Here is a 25,129-nt window from a genome sequence, read left to right as displayed (position 1 = left end):
AGGCCACACCTGGAGATCCACCAGTGTATCCACTGCTTTCTATTATAAACCCATTGACTCTCACAGCTACATGGGCTATACTTCCTCCCACCGTTACTTGTAAAAATGCCATCCCCTTCTCTCAATTCTTCTGACTCCGCCACATCTACTCTCAGGATGAGGCTTTTCATTCCAGAACGAGAGAGATGTCCTCCTTCATAAAATAAAAGGCTTCCCTTCCTCCAACATCAACTCTGCCCTCACCCCATCCTCTCACCACCACACCAGGGATACAGTTCCTTGTCCTCACTCATCACCCCACCAGCCTCCACGTCCAGCACATAATTCTCTTTATCTTCCGCCACCTTCAATGGGATCCCACCACCAAACAGTTTTCCTCCCCCCCCACCCCTCCCCTAATTTCTGCATTCCACAGGGATCACTCCCTACATGATTCCCTTCTCCATTCGTCCCTCCCCACTAGTCTCCCCACTGGTACTTATCCTTGCAAGTGCAACAAGTGCTTCACCTCCTCACTCATTACCGTTCGTGGCCCCAAACAGTCTTTCTACGTGAGACGACATTTCATCTATGAGTCTATTTGGGTCATCTATTGCATCCGGTGCCCCCGCTGTGCCCTCTTGTATATGGGTGAGTGCCGACGTAGACTGGGAGACCACTTAGCCAAGCACCTTTGCTCTATTCGCCAGAAAAAGTAGGATCTCCCAATTGCCACCCATTTTAATTCCACTTCCCCCTCCCATTCTGACATGTCCATCCATGTCCTCCTTCACTGTTGCAAAGAGCCCACACTCAGGTTGGAGGAGTAACACCTTATATTCTGTCTGAGTAGCCTCCAACCAGCTGGCATGAATGTTGATTTCTTGAACTTCTGGTAGTGCCCCCCCTTCCTTCTCTATTCACCATCCGTTTACCCTCTCTCACTTTATCTCCTTGCCTGCTCATCGCCTCCCCCTTTTTTGTTCTTTCATGGCCTTCTGTCCTCTTGTAATAGATTCCCCCTTCTCCAGCCATGTATCTTTTTCATAAATCAACCTCCAAGCTCTTTACTTCAGCCCTCCCCCTCCCAGTTTCATCTATCACCTTGTGTTTCTTCCTCCCCTCCCCCCACCTTCTAACTCTGGCTCCTCAACTTTTTTTTCTCCAGACCTGCTGAAGGGTCACAGTCCGAAACATTGTCTGTTCTCTTTTCCACAGATGCTGCCTAGCCTGTTGAATTCCTCCAGAATTTTGTGAATGGAATTTAAATCCTGGAGTCTTTCCATGATGAGAAATGAAGCAAATAAGATCAAGATATTTCCTGCAATAGTGTCTTGAATGACTTTAGGATTGTGATAACTGCCTTTTGTAAAGCATAATAATAGCCCTTTTTAACCACTACGGAGTCTTTCTCTTATACTGCCCACTAAAGTGCTAAGAATGCTAAGGTGCCATGTGATGGAACTGAGCTTTGATTTTGAGGGAGTCTACTCTAACTTCCATCACTCTGTCATTCAGCTTCAGTGGCCACATCTATGAAATGTGCAATGGCTTAATGAACCTTCCCAGTGAATCCTGCTCCCTTGTTCCCAACGGGTGCAAAATTTGACAGCAGCTGATGCCCATGATACATTGTGAAAGACCAGTTTTAGAACAGTACATGACATCCTTTTATTGACTATTAAATTAGCTGTATGTGAACTTTGTGATGCTCAGTTCTACCAAAGCTATCATGGATGGATCAAAAATGCATAGCAATAACTAAATGCTAGTCAATTGAATGCAGTACAAAGATATTCAGTTCCAGCCAAGTTAATGTTGGCAATAAAATGAAGTTGCCTCCTTTGAGTATAGATACTTGAACAAAGCTGTTTAACAGTTTGAAAAAAGCATTGCAGGACACTGAAAATTCTGAAGCCTGCCATAGGCCATTTTTGTACTTATTTTACATACATACTCTCAGTATTCAGATCCTTCTGTCATACCTGTGGTACTTCACATTTTTAAAATATACAATCGGCAGTCTGCCTACTTCAAGGAATGTACCTTTGAGATAGAGACATTCTGATCTTGAGTGCAGCTTATATTGTTTTATATATATATATATATATATATATATATATATATATTATATATATTCCCCTATGTTGTTGTCTATATACTACCTGTCAAACAAAAATCCAGCTGCCTCACCTAAACATGCCTCTTATACCCACCACACTATTGCCCTCAAAACATTGCATTTTGCTAGGTACAATATTCATATTTGCCATATTCAGCATAATCTTGCCCCTTATGCAAATCGGTCAGATTGTTCTTCTGCTGCCTATTGTTTCAAGAATTGCTGCAGTCAAAAACTTTGCAGAATACCACTCCATTCATTATTCACTGATAATACACCGTGTATAAAATAAGAGCATCAAGCTTGCAAGAAGGCAAGTTTATACTTTCTTGTGGCGGGACACTGTTATCATATAAACTGCCTGACTTTCAGGTTTGCATAATAAAAATTAGAAAATGCTATTTTAAAACAAAAAAGTCCCTCTAAGTATTGTAAAAACTGAAATACGAGAATGAAATCTCTCTGTAATAATTTGCCCTTCTTATTATACAACTTTAACTATATAACCAACATCAGGAAAATATTTTGCTTTTAAAAAAAATGTAATGCTGCTGCTAAATGAAATCACTTACCGGTATGGACAAACATATGTTTCACATAGTTCTGCTTTGCAGTGAAGGTTTTATTACAAAGAGTGCATTCATAAGGTTTTTTTTCAGTCTGTCCACTTGTACTCTGCATTGTTGACTGAGATTGTTGTGGGTGCAACTGTGTGGTAAAGGTTGTAACGTTAGGTTGCGGAATTGTTATAAATTGTGTTTGTTGGCTTGACAGTGGTTGTGGCAACGTGAACTGAAACAGCTTGCCACTTGTAGTGTTCTGAGTGGTGAAAAGTGTGGGTATATATGTACTCCCAGCAGTGCCAATGACAGGAGTAGTACTAGTTAAGGTCAGTGGCATTCTCACATTGGTGGCTTGGGTATCTGATTGCCTCAAATAAAGCTGAGTTGTAGCCTGGGACTGTGAGACTGAAATCAAAGAGCTCATTTGAGCTTGCTGTAATTCTTTTTCACTTGCAATGTTTTCATCACTGTTTTGAGGACCTCTAGTATCCATTTCTGTAGTGCAAGTCCTTTCTGGAGATGGAGGATTCACATTGACAAGCTGTTGGCCGTCTTCAGCGGGAAGCTCATTCTGCTCAGCTGGTCTGAAATCTGACTGTCCTCCTCTGCTCATGCCAGCAATGAACTGCTGATCGATTGGATCAGTTTCAGTCCCATTGGAAGAGCTAACACCAGAGTCAAAACTTTCTCCTTTTGGTTCACTCTCAGTACCTTCAGCATGGTCAGTGTCTTCATTGCACTCTTCAGATTCATTTTGTTCTGAAGTATTCCTTTTCTGTTTTCCATAATAATCATAATCATACTCATCTTCAGTCTCCTGTTTGATATGAACATTGCCCACAATGGTCTGGATGCGAACTGGCCGTGGTTGCTTGCGGCAGTGTGTGGTTTCTGGGGTGGAAAGATATCTTTCCATCTGCTGTGTCCTCTCTTGGATTCTGGTTATCCATGCTGGATCAGTTACATTTTCTTCTCTCTGCAGGACCAGTTGTGTGCTATGATGGCTGACCACCGGTGCACCATAAAGCGATCTCTCGCCAGTGCCATTTTGTACCGGCATTCCAGAGCAGGCATAAAGGGAGGAATATATTCTTTCAACATTACGCTGGGAGTGAGCTTGTACATATCCAGATTCAGTATCACTACTCTGCCCTGATGAACCAGATTCTGGTGTTCCTCGTGGTGTTACTTGGTTTGAGTCCCTTATTGTAGGGTATCCGCTGCTTACAACTGTTTGAGAGACAATACGAGTGCATTCATCAATGACGGTCTTGATTTGCAATATGCTGGCTGCAGTCAGGATTTGTAAGGCCTCACTCTGGGACACGCGGAGCACCCCGCTGTACATGAAATCAATCAACTTTTGAACAGACTGCACTGAGACTACAGATGGAATTTCAATGTCACTGTACCCCAAAAGCAGCTTATCTTGGAAGAAGGGGCTCCCAGCGGCTAATACGCAGCGATGAGCTCTAAGCATGCTTCCGTGGATACGGACGGTCACATCGCAGAAATGTCCCCTGTTTCGCTGCTCATTCAGTGTTTCGAGCACAGAGTTGCTGAAGTTGTGAAGGTTGATACTATGGATGCGCTCTGTCATTCCCTTCCCATTGATGTTACCTGGTTTTGAACAGAACATACATATAATTATTACTTCAGAAAGATTATCAAGTGAACTTCAGGAATCTAAGACAACATGTTACTTTGAAATATAAGTACCAAAAATGTAAATACTGTACAAAAATTGACACAACTATATTGAAAACATCGAAAGCATTAATGAACATTCGTTATTAAACTTTGATAATAAAACTATGGAAATGCATAACTCAGAGTAAGAAATAAAAAACAATAGAAATTGAAAGGATCTGATATAGAATCATAGAATATTAGACCACATAAATAGGCCCTTTAGCCCATATAGTCTATGCCGAACTGTTATTCTGCCTAGTCCTATCAACCTGCAGCACCTGGATCAGATATCCATATACTTCCCATCTATGTACTTATCCAAACTTTTCTTAAAATGTAATCAAACCCACAACCACTACTTCTGCTGGCAGCTTGTTCCACACTTCCACCTCCCTGAGTGTAGAAGTTCTGCCTCAGTTTACCTTAAAATATTTCATCTTTCACCCTTAACTATAACCTTTAGTTCTAGACTCACCCAAACTTTGTGAAAAAGGTCTGCTTTCATTTAATCTATTTACATCCCTCATAACTTTGTACACCTCTATCAAATCTCTCCTTATTCTTCTATATTTGAGAGAATAAATTCCTATCCTATTCCACCCTTCCTAAAAGCTCAGATCCTCAACTCCCGGCAACATTCTTGTAAATTTTCTCTGCACTTAGTTTTACTGACAACTTTCCTGTAGGTAAGTGACCAGAACTCCACACAACAATCCAAAATGGTCCTCTCCAATGTATTATACAACTTCAGTATAACATCCCAATTACTAAATACTCAGATTCACGAAGGCCAATGTGCCAAAAGCTCTTTTAACGAACCTACCTACCTGTGACACCACTTTTAAGGAATTATAGATCTGTATTCCCAGATCCCTTTGCTTTACTGCACTCATTACCCTACTATTCACTCTGGAAGTCAAATCCTGGTCTGTCTTCCCAAAGTGTAACAGCTCACATTTATCTGCATTTAAATTCCAACTGCAATTTTACAGCCCATTTTTCCAGTTGCCCAGATCCCACCGCAAGCTTTGACCACCTTCATCACTGTCCACTACATCCCCAATCTTGGTGATAGCCCCTAATTTGCTGTTCCAGTTTACCACATCATTAATACATATGACAGACAATGGACCGAGCACTGATCTCTGTGGTGCAAGTCTCCAATCAGTGAGGCAATCATCTATACCACTCTCTGGTTTCTCACACTAAACCAATGTCTAATCCAATTTATAGCCTCATCCTGAATGCCAAGTGCCTTATCATTCTTGACCAAAGCAATGGGAACTTGATAAAGGCCTTGCTAAAGTCGATGTAGACCACGTCCACTGTCTTTCCTTCATCAACCTCCCTGGTAACTCCCTCAAAAATCTCTACAATTTTCTAAAGTCTTTAAGACACAACCTACATGCACAAAGCCATGTTTCCTACCCTTAATCAGGTCATGTCTATCCAATACTTATTCTGTATATCCTGTCCCTTAGAATAACTTCCAATAACTTACCCACCACTGGGTCAGGCTCACCAGCCTATAATTTCTCAGCTTACCCTTCAAGCTTTTCTTGAACTATAGAACAGCATTAGCTATCTTCTAGTCCTCCAGCATGTCACACATGGACATTTTAACTATCTCTGCCAGGGCCCGTGTCATTTTTACACTAGCCTCCCATAAGGTCCATAGGCAGGTCAGGCCCTGTGTACTTATCCACACTAATTTGCCTCAAATTAGCAAGTACCTCCTCTTCTGTAATCCAGACATAGTCCATGATTTCACTACTGTTTTGTCTTAGTTCCACAGACTCTGCTTCCATCTCCCACTTACATATAGATACAAATAAAATCCAATTAAGATCTTTTCCTTCTCTTTCAGCTCTATGGATAGATAACCATGCGGATCTTCAAGAGGACTAATTTTGTCCCTTGCTATCCTTTTGCTCTTAAAGTATCTGTGGAAATCCTTAGGATTCTCCTTCTATTGTTAATTTTATATGCAAGCAGAACATTGATGCTGTTGTTCACATATTCTAGAACCATGTTATTCTTATTAATCAACTGAGATGCCTTTGAAGATTTTTGAGCCAAAATCCATAAATTATTTTTTCAACTATTTTATATTTAGTGTTTATTTATACCTAGGGGAGAATAATGATCATTCTCCATGTAAACCTTTTGAGGCAAAATCACTATTAGTGACTTCTATAATTAAAACACAACTTTGTTTAATTTTTGAAAATGAGCTGTATAATCATACACAATTATTAAAATTATTTTGATTTTATCTGCATATCTAAAAAGGGCATCAGGCCATTTTCCACATTATACGTCATGTACACTCATGCTTTGCAACAAGGACAAATGCAATGGAAAGCTACTGCAGTAAAATTTAGCAAAATCAGGAGTAAAGTAAACCTGACAGATAATTGTGAAAAATGATAGCTTGATAAAATTTTCATAAAGATTTATAACATTAGCATTCGCTATTGATTATTTTGTATAAAACACACACTGAGAACATTTATCAATCTGACTTCCTTCCCTCTCACTAAGTAATGTTAGAGATCAAACATTCAATAATAAGTGAACTTTTAACAGTAATAAAAATGTAGTTTAGAGTTGAACCATTTCCCTGGCACTGAAAATTTCTGTAATGGTTTAATTTAAGTTATTGGAGATCTTAAAAATATTTTCCCTCAGTGCATCAATCTCCATATTAACACATTACGAAATTTTAAAATGACTGGAAATTATTGTGCACTTGACTGCTGGAATTAACATTCTAGAATGCTAAATTTCTTTTTAAACCGCATGATGAAATGTATTACAAGGGCAGGAGTCTCACCACTGCAGATGTAAGTGGCCACCATCTTGAAAATCTCCTTGTGTGAAGAAAGAAATTCATGGGCCATCTTGTCTCATGTAATTGAACATATTACTGTAAAGCTGCATCAAGCTAAGATGTCTGGCTGTATACAAAGACAAAAAAAAGGAATTTATATAATTTACAGATCTACTTTCTGTGACACAATTCTCTACAGCAGCCTTTACTGATTTCACTAAATATCTTGTATTCTGAAAGAAGATATCTGCAAGGTTACAAAGCAACAACCTCATTCTTGCTAGCATAGATCACATTCAGTTAAACAGCCCAGGAATTTTATTTTTCACTGCCATGATGGAGATTCTTAAAATGGTGGTCAAAAGGACTAAGTACATTACATGCCTAATACCAAGTAAAGCAGTGAGCATTTTTTATAAGCATATTTTTTATAAGAACAAAATCAAAGTTGTCCCTTTATAGATACTGCTGTTAAAATATTATACATGACTAATAATAGCTAATCATTGAGGTTCTGTAGTTCAGAAAAAAATTTCAAAGTACTTTTAATGTTCTGATTATGTAATATTGATTGACATAAATAATTTGAAAAAATATTGGTCCATTTCTTCATGTTTAGAATAAATCAAACATCACAATTATTAACCTGATGTTCTGATCAAGATCTAGTATTGGGAATCCGCAAAATTTTCTTGTCAGCTTTGATTTTTCACTTATTCTGAGAAAAATATGATTTCACTGAACTACAATTTTAAATTCAAATATTTTAAAAAGTGTGTTAGTGTAATATATTAATTGATTTAATTAAGGAGCATTCACAGGAACAGTACCAGTGTAACAAAATCATTCCTAATTAGCACTAATTGATGACTTAAGGTACATTTATGCTGCAGGAACACAGCCACTGTTGATGGATAGGTCTTCATATATCAATGATATGAATTCTAAATTAAGGTGTTTTGTGGTGTTAAGTAAGAGCATCTTTGAATGCTTTACATTTTGATCAATGACATAAGAATAACTGAGCATCTCAGCCATTGTGGAGCAATTAGCATTCTTTCCCCAGAAACGCATGGATCATCAGTCTGGATTGTGTGCTGAAATACTGTTTTCAAACTTCTGCTTTAAAGATGGAGGTGTACCAATGATTAACAAAGATTTATTCTCTAATAGTGATTATACAAAAGACAAGTTGCAACATATTTTTCTCTAGACAAAGCTTGGGAAGTAACAAGTTAAAATACTTGCAACCAGGGACAAACCAACCGTTACGTAAATCTTCCAGTTATTCATGCAAAAGCCAGCACCAATAAGCTTTCTTTATTAAAAGATGGGCAAATGGACCTGATTTAAATCAATGGTTTTCTACAGCAACACCAAGTTCCCTGTAGATAGACACTCACTCTCTGTACCTTTCAGTAGTGAGGAAGTGGTGGTGGCTTCATGATAGAAGGCTCCAATAGAACAGTCATACTGTGATTACCCGGCGACATTCAGAGTTTAGTTATGCTGGAATGCCAGATTTTCTAGTATATTGGATGCAGCTCCTATTCATGCCCACTTTTAACTCACTCTAATTAAGGTATTAATTATTAGTATAATATTGGTTTCAGTCAATTGGGTGATTTTAATTCAAGCTTGGAATCGGACCTGATGAGTATAGACAGCGTATGTGAGCAGGGCCACAGTGAGTTTAAAAGAAGTGTGGGAATAATGGGGCTGCAGTCATTTTGAAAGGAGCATCGTGATCGGGCTCTGCTGAATTTTACGGAGATGTTGAAACAGGAAACTGTTGAGTTTAAAAAGAGCACAGAAAGCATTACCTGTGAGCCAGATGCTGAACCAGTAAGAGATTTTAATCAATTGCTGGCAACTTATCATAGTTTTGCTGTATATATTAAAACTTTCACCTTTTCAGTACACTCCTTACACATTCTTGTAGCCTTTGAATGGTGCACAAGTATGCATACTTCATTTACATAACCTGTGGCACATCCTTAAATAATGATACAATAATGCAAAATATTTACAGCATTCTTACTTTCACCAACAATATCAGAACTACTTCCAGCTGGTAAACAGGAAGTGATAGAGGTGACCAGCACTAACGCATTTAATGGAAAACATGAGGGAAAAATAAATCAGTGGAATTTTTGGATGATGGTTGGAGCCTCAAGACCAGCATCATGGCGTGTTACTGTGCAATACTATTTCAGGCCACCACTTCAAAAAGCTTTCCTGAAAGCATTAATTATGATTTAATCAATGAAAGCTTAAGACTTCTATCATTCGTTCTCCTTTCTGTGTAAATTACTATTCATTATTGTTCTTTCTTTTCTCAAATATTGACCAAATTTAAATGCAAGTATTTAAAAAATAATTTGGTGGTGAAAATAACAATTACTTAAATATACATACAGTCAGAACAGAAGGTGTAAAGTATCCGTTTCGCTGAATTTTCACCTGGACGACTATAGGCTTCTGTCTGGGAAGACAAGTCCTGAAACAGTGTCTGTTCGCACGACTCTCATTCTTCAATGATTGCAATTACTCTGCAGTTCCTTCATTACTCAGTTGATCTTCACTTTTGCTGAAAGAATAAAACAGATGGAAACTAAAGTTACATCTTTGACTCAGTTCTCCTCAGACACAATCAACTGCAGCAAATTGAAACAAAGCTGGGCAACAAATAAATTGCCCATGTGTTATTGTATTTAGAATACTCTTTATAGGGACTATGGTATATGGATTTAGCAGCCTCACCAACTACTGGATAATCTGACCAACTATAATTTTCTGTTGACATCAGTATTTTTCTTAATTCAGAAATTTTCTGATGTGACACAATAAAAATGGAAGATGACTTAACCAAACTAACCTAACTTTTAATATATTCAGGGGAAAGCTAAATATTAATACTAACTATATTTATCTTCAGGCTCTGGGATTAACGGAATGACAGAAGTGTTAAAGTATGTCTGGAGGTGGGCTGAGATGTGTTCCAGCAGCCAAGACAAGGGCTGCACCTGGCAAGTCCAAGGCATCCACCAGACATTATGGAACAGAATATCCAGGTCAAGCTGAAGTACAGATCAGCAGCCTTTGATGCCAGATCTCTTAAGAAAAACAAACCAGGAACTAATCAACATGAGAAATTCTGCAGATGCTAGAAAACCAAGACAAGGCACACAAAATATTGGAGAAGCTCATCAGGTCAGGCAGCATCTGAGGAAATGAACATACAGTCGACGTTTTTGGCCAAAACCCTTCTTAAGGACTGGAGAGTAACAGGAAGACACAGAATAAAAAGTTGTGGAGAAGGTTAAGGAGGATAGCTAGAAAGTGCTGGGTGAAGCCAGGTTGGTCTGGAAAACTAAAGGGCTAAAGAGGAAGGAATCTGATAGTTGTGGACCATAGGAGAAAGAAGAGGAGGATAAGGCTCAGGGGGAGTGAGAGGCAGGTGAGACGAGATAAGAAGCCAGAATGGGGAAAAGGGATGGGGGAGGGAAGGATAAATTTGATATTCATGCCATCAGGTTGGAGGTTATTCAGATAGAACATAAGATGTTGCTCCTCCATTCTGAAGATGGCTTCATCATGGCACAAGAGGAGGCGACGGAATGGGAATTGGAATTAAAATTGGAACTGGGAAGTTCTGCTTTTGGCAGGTGGAGCAAAGGTACTCAACCAAGTGGTCCCTACCTTACAATGGGCCTCACCAATGCAGAGGAGGTCGTATCAAGAACGCTGGACACAACAGACAATCCCAGAGATTTGCAGGTGAAGTGTTGCCTCACTTCAGGAACTACACTCAAAACCAGGAACTACTTCCAAAATCTTTGTATCTACATTATTGTATTAAAGTACAAACAGCACACTGCTTTGTGTGAATTGCACCACATGATAATCAAGTCAATCTGCCCAGTTTCACGGATAAAGAAATGTAATGATCAATTAGAAGACTAAAGACTAGCGCCACTGGTAAGGACCAAGAAGGTTTGGACAAGGGAGGCACAGGTGCACTTACAGGACTGTTTTGAGTCAGTGGACTTGACAATATACAGGGATTTAACTTTTGAGTCTGAATAAATATGCCACAGTTGTCAACAACTTCATTAAAAGCTGTGTGGATGTGTGTGTGCCTTCAAGTACATACCAGCATACCCAAATCAAATGCAGTGCAAGAAGTTCAGTCTGCCGAAGGCTAGATCTATGGTGTTTAAGACCGGTGATCTCGAACTATACAAGAAGTCCAGATACAACCTATGGAAGGCTATCTTAAAAGTGAAAAGAACAATTCTGATTCAGGCTAGAGATTGAATCAAATGCACATCAACTCTGGCAGGATTTGCAGGCCATTACTTCCTATAAAGTGAAACCTAACATCATGAATGGCAATGACGTTTCACTTCCAGATGAGCTCAAAGCTTTTTATGCACACTTTGAAAGGGACATAAACTACATCTATGTAAATCCTTGTGGTATCTGGTGACTTGGTAATATGTCTCGGAGGCCAACTTCCAAATATCTTTCAAGAGGTGAACCCGCACAAGGTGTCAGGCCTTGATGGTAAAAAAATATGGTGCCAGCCAACCGATGGGAGTGTTCAAGGGCATTTTCCATCTGTCACTGTTGCAGTTGGAGCTTCCAACCTGCTTCAAAAGAGTGACAATCATACCAGTGCGGTCTACTTCTGCACCTATTGTCTATTGTCTAAGACTATCACTCAGTGACACTTATATCTGCTGCAATAAAGTGCTTTGAGATGTTGGTCAACAGTAGAATCAATTCCTGCCTAAGCAAGGACATGGACCTGCTACAATTAATCACCACAATAGGTCTACAATCTTACTGACTCTCCACTCGGTCTTGGGTCACCTAGACAATAGCAATACTTAGCTGTTTATTGACTACAGCTCCATCCCCTAATCCCACTCCTTATCCTAATGACAGCCCGCAATGGAAAGCACCCTAATCAACTCTGTGCTAAGGCCCCATTAACACTGAGCATCCAAACACTCCATAACCAAAGACTCCACGGTCTCCCAAGCCGTTTCACTCCCACACATACACAATCCTAATCCTCTGACCTAATTGACCCCTACCTTGCAAACATAAGCATATGACAAGACCCAGCACCTCTCCTACTTTTAATAAAATAAGGGATTAATAAAGATGGATTAAGAACCAGGTTAATGAATGCATGGTCTATTCCAAAGAGGCAAAGTCTAGTGTCACTGAATCGCTAGTAACGAGATCGACAAACACAATAGGGCTAATTTTCCCTCTGTCCAACACAACGCAATCAAAAGCTCCAAAATCTGGGCCTCTGTACCTTCGTCTGAAACTGGATCCTTGACTTCATCACCGCGAGTACACAGTCTATGAGGACTGGAAATAACACCTCTTCCTTGCTGACAATCGACATTGGTCCACTTCAAAGATGCGTGCTTAGCCAACTGCTCTACTCTCTACATTCGCTAATGACACAGCTATTGCTGGCAGAATTTCAGAAGATGACCATAAGATATGGGTATAGAATTAGGCCATTCTGGGCACTGAGACTGCTCAGCATTCCATCATGGCTCAAGAGGAAGCAAACAGGAGAGAGAGAGATCTGCTCGTTGGATGGCATCGCAGCAATAACCTTGCACTGAATGTCAGTCAGACCAAGGAACTGATTGTTGTTTAGGAAGGGGAAGTCAAAGGAACACACACCAGTCCTCATCAAAAGATCAGAAGTGGAAAGGGTGAGCAATTTCAACTTTTTGGGTATTAACATCTCTGAGGATCTATCCTGGACTGAACATATTGATGCAATTGCAAAGAAGGCACAACTGTGGTCATACTTCATTAGGATTAGAATTGGCATGCCATTAAAGGCACTCACAAATTTCTATAGATGTACCATGGAGAACATTCTAACTGGTTGCATCACCATCTGGTATGGAGGGGTCACTGCACAGGATCGGAAAAAGCTGTAGAAAATTGCACTCAGCCAGCTCCATCATGGACACTAGCTTCCCCAGCACCCACAAGAGCTTCAAAAGTGTTGACTCAAAAAGGTGGCATCCATCGTTAAAAATTCCCATCACCCAGGTCATGCTACAATCAAGAAGGTAGTACAGGAGCCTGAAGATGCATACTCAATGTTTCAGGAAAGATTCTTCCTCTCTGCTGTCAGATTTCTGAATGGGCAATGAACCCATGAACACTACCTCCGTATCTCCCCCCTCTCCTTTGCAATATTTATTTTTTATTTTATATATACACACACACACACACACACACACTTATTGTAATTTATAATTTTATTACTATGTATTGCAATGTACTGCTGCTGCAAAATTTCATGTCATAGGCTGGCGATATTAAATGTGACTCTGATTCTGTGTATTTATCCCTTGGAAACATCTAACCCATTCATGCAATCTAGTTAGAAGTATATAACATTTGCAAAACCTGTCTCTTTCACCAAAATAAATTGTGAACATTTAAGAAAGGAAGCAGGACTGCTGCTGGGTTTACTGAGCCTATGCAGGTTCCTTGACGAAAATCTACTTAGATTTCCCCCACTTCCTTCCATCACCCTTATGAGATCCAGATGAGAAATACTTACAATGTTCAAATTTCTCCTGTATTAATTTCCTACTTTTCCTCCCCCAATTTACCTATTATTTTTAAACTATGCTCCTTGTCTTCAAATTATGCACAGCACCCTGCGCAAAATCATCACCACCCTATACACCTAACACCTACACAGGATTCCCATTCATAAAAATACTGAGATAAAATCCTGTTTGAAAAAGTACCTAGAGTGCTGAATGAACCTAATGAACTTCATCCCAATGTACATCATTTTCAGAAGGAAGATGAAACTAACACAAAAAAATAAAAACACATTACTAGGGAATTCCTGCGAAGTCTATTTGGTCAATTTAACTATATAGGTCACTATGAAAATAATAATCAATCTTGATTTCAAAGTCTATTCTAAAAGCAATGATTTCAGAAAAGTGTCTGCGGGCATATACCATAGACATAGTTAGAAAAAAGATGATCTAATTTCTTGCTTATGAACGTTAACCAGTAAATAGTTTGAAACCATAGAACATAGTCTGTCTTAAATGGGATCAAATTAAACCCATTAACCAACCACTAGATTCCATCAAATCTATATCAACTATCAGGATAAAATTCAAGCAGGAGAAAAAAATTTTTTTTCTTTTACTGAACCACTTACTTTCCCATTTCCTAAGAAATAAAAAGATGTAAAAGTACGAAGAATGAATGTAGACTTCACAAGCTTTGTTTATGTTACAATATCTCTTTGTGACGGATTTTAATAAAAGATCCTCCACTGCAAAAGGAATTTTGCATTTGTTATTGGATACTCAGAGACATTTCACGTGGCTGGGATGGTGATGACATAGAGTGGCATGCAAAAATTTGGACACCCCGGTCAAAATTTCTGTTACGTGAACATGTTACGTGTTATGTGTTACGTAAATAGTTAAGTGAGTAGAAGATGAACTGATCTCCAAAAGTCATAAAGTTAAAGATGAAACATTCTTTTCAATATTTTAAGCAAGATTAATGTATTATTTTTGTTTTGTACAATTTTAGAGTGAAAAAAAGAAAAGGAGCACCATGCAAATGTTTGGGCATCCCAAGAGATTTGAGCTCTCAGATAACTTTTACCAAGGTCTCAGACCTTAATTAGCTTGTTAGGGCTATGGCTTGTTCACAGTCATCGTTAGGAAAGGTCAGGTGATGCAAATTTCAAAGCTTTATAAATACCCTGACTCCTCAAACCTTGTCCCAACAATCAGCAGCCATGGGCTCCTCTAAGCAGCTTCCTAGCACTCTGAAAATTAAAATAAATTAAGCCTACAAAGCAGGAAAAGGCTATAAGAAGATAGCAAAGCGTTTTCAGGTAGCTGTTTCCTCAGTTCATAATATAATTAAGAAATAGCAGTTAACAACGTTGGAGGTCAAGTTGAGGTCTGGAAGACCAAGAAAACTTTCCACTGTGCAGCGACACCTGCACAAATATGATCTTCATCGAAGAGTCATCAGAAGAAAACCTTTCCTGCGTCCTCACCACAAAATTCAGTGTCAGATGTTTGCAAAGGAACATCTAAACAAGACTGATGCATTTTGGAAACAAGTTCTAAGGACTTATGAAGTTAAAATAGAACTTTCTGACCGCAATGAGCAAAGGTATGTTTGGAGAAGAAAGGGTGCAGAATCTCATGAAAAGAACACCTCTCCAACTGTTAAGCACAGGGGTGGATTGACCATGCTTTGGGCTTGTGTTGCAGCCAGTGACACGAGGAACATTTCACTGGTAGAGGGAGGAATGAATTCAACTAAATAGCAGCAAATTCTGGAAGTTAACATCACATCTTCTGTAAAAAAGCAGAAGATGAGAAGAGGATGGCCTCTACAACAGAATAATGATCCTGAACGCACCTCAAAATCCACAATGGATTACCTCAAGAGGTCCAAGCTGAAGCTTTTGCCATGGCCCTCACAGACCCCAACCTAAACATCATCAAAAATCTGTGGATAGACCTCAAAAGAGCAGTGCATGCAGGATGGCCCAAGATTCTCACAGAATTAGAAGCCTTTTGCAAGGAAGAATGGGGAAAATCCCTCAAACAAGAATTGAAAGACCCTTAGCTGGCTACAGAAAGCATTTACGAGCTGTGATACTTGCCAAAGGGGGTGTTTGGGCACTCTGACCGTGCAGAGTGCCCAAGCTTTTGCTTCGGGCCTGTTTCCTTTTTTGTTATTTTGAAACTGTAAAAGATGGAAAAAAAGTAATCTTGCTTAAAATATTACAGAAATGTGTCATCTTTAACTTTATGCCTTTTGGAAATCAGGTTATTTTTTACTTGCTTACTATTCACAGTAACAGAAATTTTGAACCAGGGGTGCCCAAACTTTCATGCCACTGTAGCTTTGCTACCTCCATACGTAAATTTATAGCTGAGATCTTTCTTTTTGGCCTAAAGCATTCTGGAAAAGAGATCAGTCCTTGGACAGAAGCAGGGCCTCAACATAAAGGTGAAGAAACTTCCTGAAAGCTTTGACAGCTTGGAAAGTTCTTTGCCAGTTTTGCAGTCAGGAGTTGCAAATATTTCAGAAATCACCACTGGCACATATTACCTGCAGAATATATTGTGTACAAAATCTGCTGCAGTTGTCTATATAAGCAATTCCAGCGGCACCTTCCAAACCAGCAAATGCTACCACCAAAGATAAAGGCAACAAGCACACAAGGACCATTACCTGCAGTGTCCCTTCAATACAAACGCCACCTGAACTTGGAAATAAGTCTCATAGCTGTTAGGTCTAAATCGTGGAACTCACTTCTGAAAAAGCAGTATGACGGTACTTTCACTAGGAAGACTGCAGCAGTTTAAGAAGACAGTTCATCCTCACATTATCAAGGTTATTTCAGGATGGGAAATAAATGCTGGTCTTTGCAGCAATCCCAGATCCAGAAAATGAATTTTAAAAATATGACATTTAGAAACCTATAGAAATGATCAAAATGAAATTAAGAATCGAGTGCTTAAAGAATAAGTTATCAACACTTCTTAAAAACATAAAGTTAAACAGAATTATGTTTTAAAAATGGGGTGTAGCTCCTATGCTTGGGGATGGTAAAAAAAAAGCCATAAAAATATAGGCTTTGCTCATCTAAATAGTTAACTGAATTGCAAGATGCAAGATACTTAAAATATCACAGCAAATATCCGATCTGATTTCCACAGAGTCTCATTTTGTGCTTACAATCTGACTACGACAGATGATAATAAATAGTAAACTTAATGCTGGTGGAGATAAAAATACACTAATCATTCCTGTCATCATGACCTGTCCCTTTTGTAACAGCAATCACACAGTATCAGCTGCACTGCGGATTGACTTGATATGAAAAGGGCACAATCTCAACAGAACATTTTAGTGAAATTTCTTAGTTATTTTCAAACAGATTCAAGATGATCAATAATTTTCACTTACATCATTATAAACCTTTGGATGGAAAATGTTCTCATATAAGATCAATGAGTAATCATACTCTCTCTCATCTTTCTAAGTGACAACCAGAATATAATTGGCCATACTTTTGATGGATGCTTTTCAATGTGTATGGAATGAAGAAACAGAACATCCTCAAATCTCCAGTTATATACAGTGGCATGCAAAAGTTTGGGCACCCTGGTCAAAATTTCTGTTACAGTGAATAGTTAAATGAGTAGAAGCTGAACTGATCTCCAGAAGTCATAAAGTTAAAGATGAAACATTCTTTTCAACATTTTAAGCAAGATTAGTGTATTATTTTTGTTTTGTACAATTTTAGAGTGGGGAAAAAAAGGAAAGGAACACCATACAAAGGTTTGGGCACCCCAAGAGATTTGAGCTCTCAGATAATTTTTACCAAGCTCCCAGGCCTTAAATAGCATGTTAGGGCTATGTCTTGTTCACAATCATCATTGGGAAAGGCAGGTGATGCAAATTTCAAAGCTTTATATTTAAAGCTTTATAAATACCCTGACTCCTCAAACCTTGTCCCAACAATCAGCAGCCATGGGCTCCTCTAAGCAGCTGCCTAACACGCTGAAAATTAAAATAAATGATGCCCACAAAGCAGGAGAAGGCTATAAGAAGATAGCAAAGTGCTTTCAGTTAGCCACTTCCTCAGTTCATAATGTAATTAAGAAATGGCAGTTAACAGGAACAGTGCAGATCAAGTTGAGATCTGAAAGACCAAGAAAACTTTCCGAGAGAACTGCTCGTAGGATTGCTAGAAAGGCAAATCAAAGCCCCCATTTGACTGCAAAGGACCTTCAGGAAGATTTAGCAGACTTTGGAGTGGTGGTGCACTGTTCTACTGTGCAATGACACCTACACAAATATGACCTTTTTGGAAGAGTCATCAAAAGAAAACCTTTCCTGTGTCTTCACCACAAAATTCAGTGTCAGAAGTTTGCAAAGGATTATCTAAAGAAGCCTAATGCATTTTGGAAACAAGTCCTATGGACTGATGAAGTTAAAATAGAACTTTTTGGCCACAATGAACGAAGAAAAAAGGATACAGAATTTCATGAAAAGAGCACCTTCCCAACTGTTAAGCATGGGGGTGAATCGATCAGGCTTTGTGCTTGTGTTGCAGCCAGTGGCAAGGGGAACATACCACTGGTACAGGGAAGAATAAATTCAATTAAATAGCAGCAAATTCTGGAAGCAAACATTACACTGTCCATAAAAAAGCTGAAGATGAAAAGAAGATGGCTTCTACAACAGGATAATGGTCCTAAACACACCTCAAAATCCACAATGGACTACTGCAAGAGGTCCAAGCTGAAGGTTTTGCCATAGCCCTCACAGTCCCCCGACCTAAACATCATCGAAAATCTGTGGATAGACCTCAAAAGAGCAGTGCATGCAAGTCGGCCCAAGATTCTCACAGAACTAGAAGCCTTTTGCAAGGAAGAAAGGGCGAAAATCCCCCAAACAAGAAATGAAAGACTCTTAGCTGGCTATAGAAAGCGATTACAAGCTGTGTTACTTGCCAAAGGGGGTGTTACTAAGTATTAAACATGCAGGGTGCCTAAACTTTTGCTTCGGGCCCTTTTCCTTTTTTGTTATTTTGAAATTGTAAAAGACTAAAATAAAAAAGTAATCTTGCTTAAAATATTAAAGAAATGTGTCATCTTTAACTTTATGCCTTTTGGAAATCTGGTCATCTTTTACTTGCTCAGCTATTCACAGTAACAGAAATTTTAACCGGGGTGCCCAAACCTTTGCATCCCACAGTATCCTTTGTAGGGATGGCATATGCTCTTGTTCTCAAATACAAATCGCGGTCTGTTTTGTTGATATCTTGTGACCTACACAATTTGCATGCTGGTGCTGTCAGCACTCTAAAATGGCTGGCATTATACATTGTGACCTTAAATAGCTGACAAAGTACAATATTTGTATTATCCAGCAGATGGCACTGCAATAAACTATCAACTAACATACACTGAATGGCATAATAAAATGTTCAATACAGATTCTTCTTCATATACATATATAGTACCAATTGCATTGCATAAAGTCAACCATCTATCGACTCATTCTGAGAAAGCAGCTGTAACATTATTCTCATTCAATTATTTTGTAGATTTGTACATTTCAAAGTACTGGGGTTCTTTGAGATGCCTGAAAGGCAAAATGAGGCACAAATAGATGTAAATCCTTTTATTCTCCCTTATCCATTTTGCAAATCAATGAAACGTCTTATTGTGTACAGTTCTGGTCACTGATTTATATGAAAGATGTCAACAAAATAGAGACAGTACAGAGGAGATTTACTAGAATGTTACCTGGGTTTCAGCACCTAAGTTACAGAGAAAGGTTGAACAAGTTAGGTCTTATTCTTTCGAGTGTAGAAGGTTGAGGGGGGACTTGATAGAGGTATTTAAAATTATGAGGGGGATAGATAGAGTTGATGTGGATAGGCTTTTTTCATTGAGAGTATGGGAGATTCAAACAAGAGGACATGAGTTGATAGTTAAGGGGCAAACATTTAGGGGTAACACAAGGGGGAACTTCTTTACTCAGAGAGTGGTAGCTGTGTGGAACAAGCTTCCAGTAGAAGTAGTAGAGATAGGTTCGATATTGTCATTTAAAACAAAATTGGATAGGTACGTGGACAGGAAAGGATGGGAGGGTTATGTGCTGAGTGCAGGTAGGTGGGACTAGGTGAGAGTAAGCGTTCGGCACAGACTAGAAGGGCCGAGATGGCCTGTTTCTGTGCTGTAATTGTTATATGGTTATCTACAATGGGAAAAGTACAGTCAGACTCAGCATGATAGAAAGCAGCTGTCCAAGCGCCCAATCCTGGCATTTGGGAGCAGGGGGAGGGAAATTGGGGGTGGGGCTGGGGAAAAAGCAGATGTGGACATAACAGCAGATACTATTTCACCTCAGCCAGGTACATACTACCCCTAAGGAAACAATCCCAATTCTTGCAAAAGCACCATAGCGTTTTTTCTTAGAATCACATAAAAGTTCTTTACTTTCCACTCAACTTCTGCCATTTCTTGCATTACACCTCTCCACTTCTTAAATAGATCTTGATTTCCCTCTTTATGCCTACTTTTGTCATTCTATTATCACCTCTGTCATCTTCAGTTCAATACCATTCTCTACTTTCCTCCCCACCCTATTCCCCTGGCTTTGTTCCTCCTTGGAAACTTCATTTGTAACTCAGTTCTGACAGAAGGTCAATGTGCTGAAACATTAATTCCATCTTCCTCCCTTTCTATACACTATTTTACCTGCCCACTTCATTCATTTTATTTGTTTTTACAATGGGGTGAGGTCAATTTATCAAGATTTATTTATTTGTATGTGCCGATCATAAACTAAAATCTACATGGATAGGTAGTTATATACTATAATCTATTTGTTTTACTTTTTCTGGAGTAAATGGTGAAAACTGTATTTTGTACCTTGAAAATACCTCATTAGAAATAAATCTTTCCAGCTATATTTTAAACGCGAGATCTAGTCACACAAAAAAATAAGATCCTAATAGACTATTGCTGTGCAATTGCAATGAACTTAAAAAGTTTCTACATGAAAATTCAGAGATTATTATTCCATACTTCATGCATGTGTACTTAAATAAATCTAATATTTTCTAGCAATTTGTTTTCAAATATTCAATTAATCAACATATTAATTCCACTGGAGGTCACCAAAATCCAAGACTAGGTTGCCATTCCCCTGATGCTATAGCTAGCCTGAATAACATTTTGCTCACCAAAAGCTCAGATTGCTAGATTTTTGTAAGTACCAAAAAGAATCAGATATGGCTTTCAGTTAGCAATGTATGTAAATACATAGATAGATTAATTGCCCAAGAAACTGCAAAATGGGAATTAAAGCAAACCTAGTATTGGAGGAAGATAAGATGGATAAGGTGGATGACAGTCCGGTTCACAAACAGATCAGGAAAAGAGAAAGGGAATGGACTGTATGCCTACAGAATTCAGCACTTTAGTGTGGTGAATAGTAGCATATGGGATTAGGATGTGACAAAATAAGAACAAAGTTTGTTTACTTTGTTTACTACACGTATGGCGAAAACTGCTTACTATACATATGGCGAAAAAAGACTAGCAAGTTCATATTCCATTCATCCTTCTCTAAGAATATATGGTATTCACGTTGTCAGATTTGATTATATGACATTAAAGCCATAAGATCCAGGAGCAGAATTAAGCCATTTTGGCCCATCAAGACTGTTCCGTCATTTCCTCATGGCTGATCTATTTCCCTCTCAGCCCCAATATCCTGCTGCCTTCTCATAATCTTTCATGCCCTGAATGATCAAGAATCTATCACCTCTGCCTTAAATATACCCAATGACTTGGTCTCTACACCTGCTTATGGCAATAAATTTCACAGATCGATCACTAAAAGAAATTCCTCCTCATCTCTGTTCTAAATGAATGTCCTTCTATTCTGAGGCTGCGCTCTTGTACTAGATTTCTTCCTATAAGAAACATCCTCGCCACATCCACTCTATTGATGTCTTTCAACATTCGATAGGTTTTAATGAGACTCTCACTCATTCTTCTGAATTCCAGGGAGTCCAAGTCTGCAGCCATATGGTAACTCTGTCATTTCTGAAATTATTCTCATGAGGTGGCAGAGCGGGGTAATGATGGCGCTAAACGGCGACTCCTTTGCTTGCATCTTCGGAAACTGATCTATTTCCATCTTTAATATCTTTATTTTTCCTTTTCAGGGTTCCTTTGAAGACCCTGACCTGGAGTTACATGCTGACTTTGTTTCTTTGCAGGAATGGAACTGCTTTTGGGTTTTATAACAGGCTTTTGTTCGGCATGCCAAGGGCTCGGCCTAAGAATCCTGCTCGGATTTGGAAGCCTAGGATCTCGGGGCACTGGAGACGGGCGGATCAAGTGTTGATGTCATGGCAGGAGACCCGTGTGTCGTTGGGAGAGTAGAAATATCTATGACTGTGTGCCTGAAGACCCAAGAACTTTAAGATCTTCAGGCACAGAGCTCAAAAAAAGCAACGTAATGGACTTTTAACATCATAAACCAGCGAGTTGTTCATTATGTCTCCCTGCTCACTGGGAAAACCGAGACACCTCTTTCTCCCTCATTAGGGAGAGAAAGAGCCTGTGCTACTGGATGAAATGCGAAGTCTTTGGGGTAACTGCAAATCTGTATCTTTGCTATTGCTTTGCTCACGCTTGAGTGCTTAGTGGAGGGTACCGATGCTTTTTTTTGATGGTGGGGGGAGGGGAGGTTTGTTGTTTGCTGCCACTTAAGTGCAGGAGGGAGGGGAGTTGTGGAGGACTTTGGGGTTCTAACATTTAACTGTCATTCATTCTTTGGGGCACTTTGTTGTTTCCATGGATGGTTGTGAAGAAAAAGCATTTCAGGATGTATATTGTATACATCTCTCTGGCATTAAATTAGACTTTTGAACTTTTGAATCTTAGAATCTCCTCTGAGCCCTCTCCAATGTCAGCATGTCCTTTTAAGGGGCACAAAACTGCTCACAATACTCCAAGTGAGGCCTTATCGGTGTTTATAAAGCCCCAACATTTCATCTTTGCTTTTATATTCAGTCCCCTCGAAGTAAATGCTAACATCATTTTTGCTTCCTCACTACCAACTCAACCTGCAAATTAACCTTTAGGCAATCCTGCATGAGGACCCCCAAGACCCTTTGCACCTTAGATTTTTGAATTTTCTCTCCAGTTAAAACATACACTTCTTGGTACTGTATTCCACCTGCCACTCCTTTGCTGATTCTCCCACTCTGTCCAAGTCCTTCTGCAGACTCCCTGCTTCCTCAACACTACCTGCCCCTCATCTATCTTTGTATCATCTGTAAACATGACCACAAAGCAATCAATTCTGTCATCCAGATCATTGACATATAACATGAAAAGCAGTCCCAAAGCCAACCCTCATGGAACACCAGCAGTCATCCAGAAAAGGCTCCCTTTATTCCCACTCTTTGCCTCCTGCCATGGCTCTATCCATACATATCTTTTCTGTAATACCATGGCCTCTTAACTTGTTAAACAGCCTCATGTACGTCATCTCAAAGGTCTTCTGAAAATCGAAGTACACAACATTCACTGCTTCTCTTTTGTCTACCCTGCCAGTTATTTCTTCAAAGAAATCCAACAGATTAGTCAGGCAAGATGTTCCCTTAAGGAAACCATGCTGACTTCGGCATATTATCATCTTTCTCCAAGTACCCCAAAACCACATCTTTAGCAATTGACTTCAACATCTTGCTGACCACTGAGGTCAGACTAACTGGCTTATAATTTCCTTTCTTCTGACTCTCTCCTTTCCTGAAGAGTGGAATGACATTTGCAATTTCCAGTCTTCTGGAACCATGCCAGTACCTATTGATTCTTTAAAGATCATTACTAATGCCTCCACAATCTCTTCAGCTACCTCCTTTAGAACCCTGTGGTGTAGGCTATCTGGTCCAGGTGATTTAGTTATCTTCAGACCTTTCAGTTTCCCAAATACCTTCTCCCTAGTGATGGCAACTTCACTCACTTCTGCCCCTTGACATTATCAAACTTCCGACATACTGTTAGTGTTTTCAACAGTGAAGACTGATGCAAAAAACGTATTCAGTTCATCTGCCATTTCCTTGCCCCATTGCTAACTCTCCAGCATCATTTTCAAGTGGCCTGATACCTACTCTCGCCTCTCTATTACTCTTCATATATCTGAAGAAACTTTTGATATTCTCTGTAATATTATTGGCTATCTTACCATAGTCCATTTTTTCCCTCTTTATAACTTTATAGTTGCCTTCTTAGCCACGACACAGTGGTGTCCACAACGTCATACCTGCTAATCTCTAACTGTGCTACAAGTTCATCTACCTTATTCCGTATACTGCATGCATTAAAGTGTAACACTTTCAGTCCTGTATACATCAACCCTTTCATTTTCCCCCTGTAACACTTGCCCAACAGGCTGTTATATGTCTAGGGGAAAAGGAGATCCAGCCACACACCAACCCCACCTCCCGTACACGCAGGTGCTGTGAGAATCGAATTTATGCCTCGCACCCGCCCACAGTATCAAACCCACAACAAATACCATTATGAAATACACTTTAAAGAGTTTACTAAAATTAAAAGAGTATTAGGCAATACAATATATATGCAAGGGAAAAAACAAAAAGGCGCCAACTTATCAAAGTTCAGTCAGTTTAGTGCACATCGTTGGAGCTCAAACATCGAACCATTCGACCCCTCGTCGCTTGCCTCCGACCTCCACGTCTTCGCACCTAGGACCACCCCTGGTGGTCTTCCGACAGTGCAGCGCACATCCACCTTCCTCGGCGTCTTCCTCCCGACTCTCCACCAAAAACCCGCAAAAACCCCTCCCCCAAGTTCCCAGCCTCACAAGACAAAATAACATTCCCCATTGGTTAACAAATGAATACAATTACCATATCAGCAAGTATAAAGCAAAACAACTGCGAGAGAAACACTTATCAGACAAAGAAGCATTCCTACTCTTAACAAACCAAAAAAAACCCATTTTGAGTAACATACACAGGACATTGTACACCCCCTTTTACACTGGAACTCATACCGTTAACTGCAATTTTGCCCTATCATTAGCCAGTCCTTGCCGGCAGTCTCACTACACACTCTCGCTCTTTGTAAACCAACTGCTCCATCCCTCAGCCTTATCATTCCGGTTCCCATTTCCTTGCCAAATTAGTTTAAACCCTCCCAAGTTGTATATGAATTGGATAAACAACCAGAATGATGGAAACGTAATGGACTTCCAGTTAGATGGCGGTGTGCTTGGATGCAGCGGCTACTCCAGGTCCAATCAAAGGTG

The 25,129-nt window shown here is 39.4% G+C and overlaps 1 protein-coding gene across 6 annotated transcripts in view; it reads right to left on the bottom strand.

Annotated features, from left to right (window-relative positions):
- Positions 1 to 25,129, bottom strand: part of LOC132393219 (zinc finger and BTB domain-containing protein 20-like) — a 351,170-nt gene that overhangs the window by 28,952 nt on the left and 297,089 nt on the right. For all 6 annotated transcript variants that reach the window (XM_059968197.1, XM_059968199.1, XM_059968198.1 and 3 more), the window contains 3 exons: positions 9,608 to 9,779; positions 7,193 to 7,316; positions 2,674 to 4,284 (listed from right to left, as the gene is read on the bottom strand). In XM_059968197.1, the coding sequence (XP_059824180.1) occupies positions 2,674 to 4,284; positions 7,193 to 7,259 (1,678 nt within the window). In that variant the 5' untranslated portion in view covers positions 7,260 to 7,316; positions 9,608 to 9,779. The remainder of the gene's footprint in view (positions 1 to 2,673; positions 4,285 to 7,192; positions 7,317 to 9,607; positions 9,780 to 25,129) is intronic.

This window comes from Hypanus sabinus, chromosome 4 (assembly GCF_030144855.1).
Source record: "Hypanus sabinus isolate sHypSab1 chromosome 4, sHypSab1.hap1, whole genome shotgun sequence".
In the NCBI taxonomy this organism is placed as follows: Eukaryota; Metazoa; Chordata; class Chondrichthyes; order Myliobatiformes; family Dasyatidae; genus Hypanus; species Hypanus sabinus.
This window is presented reverse-complemented; position numbering and strand designations above follow the sequence as displayed.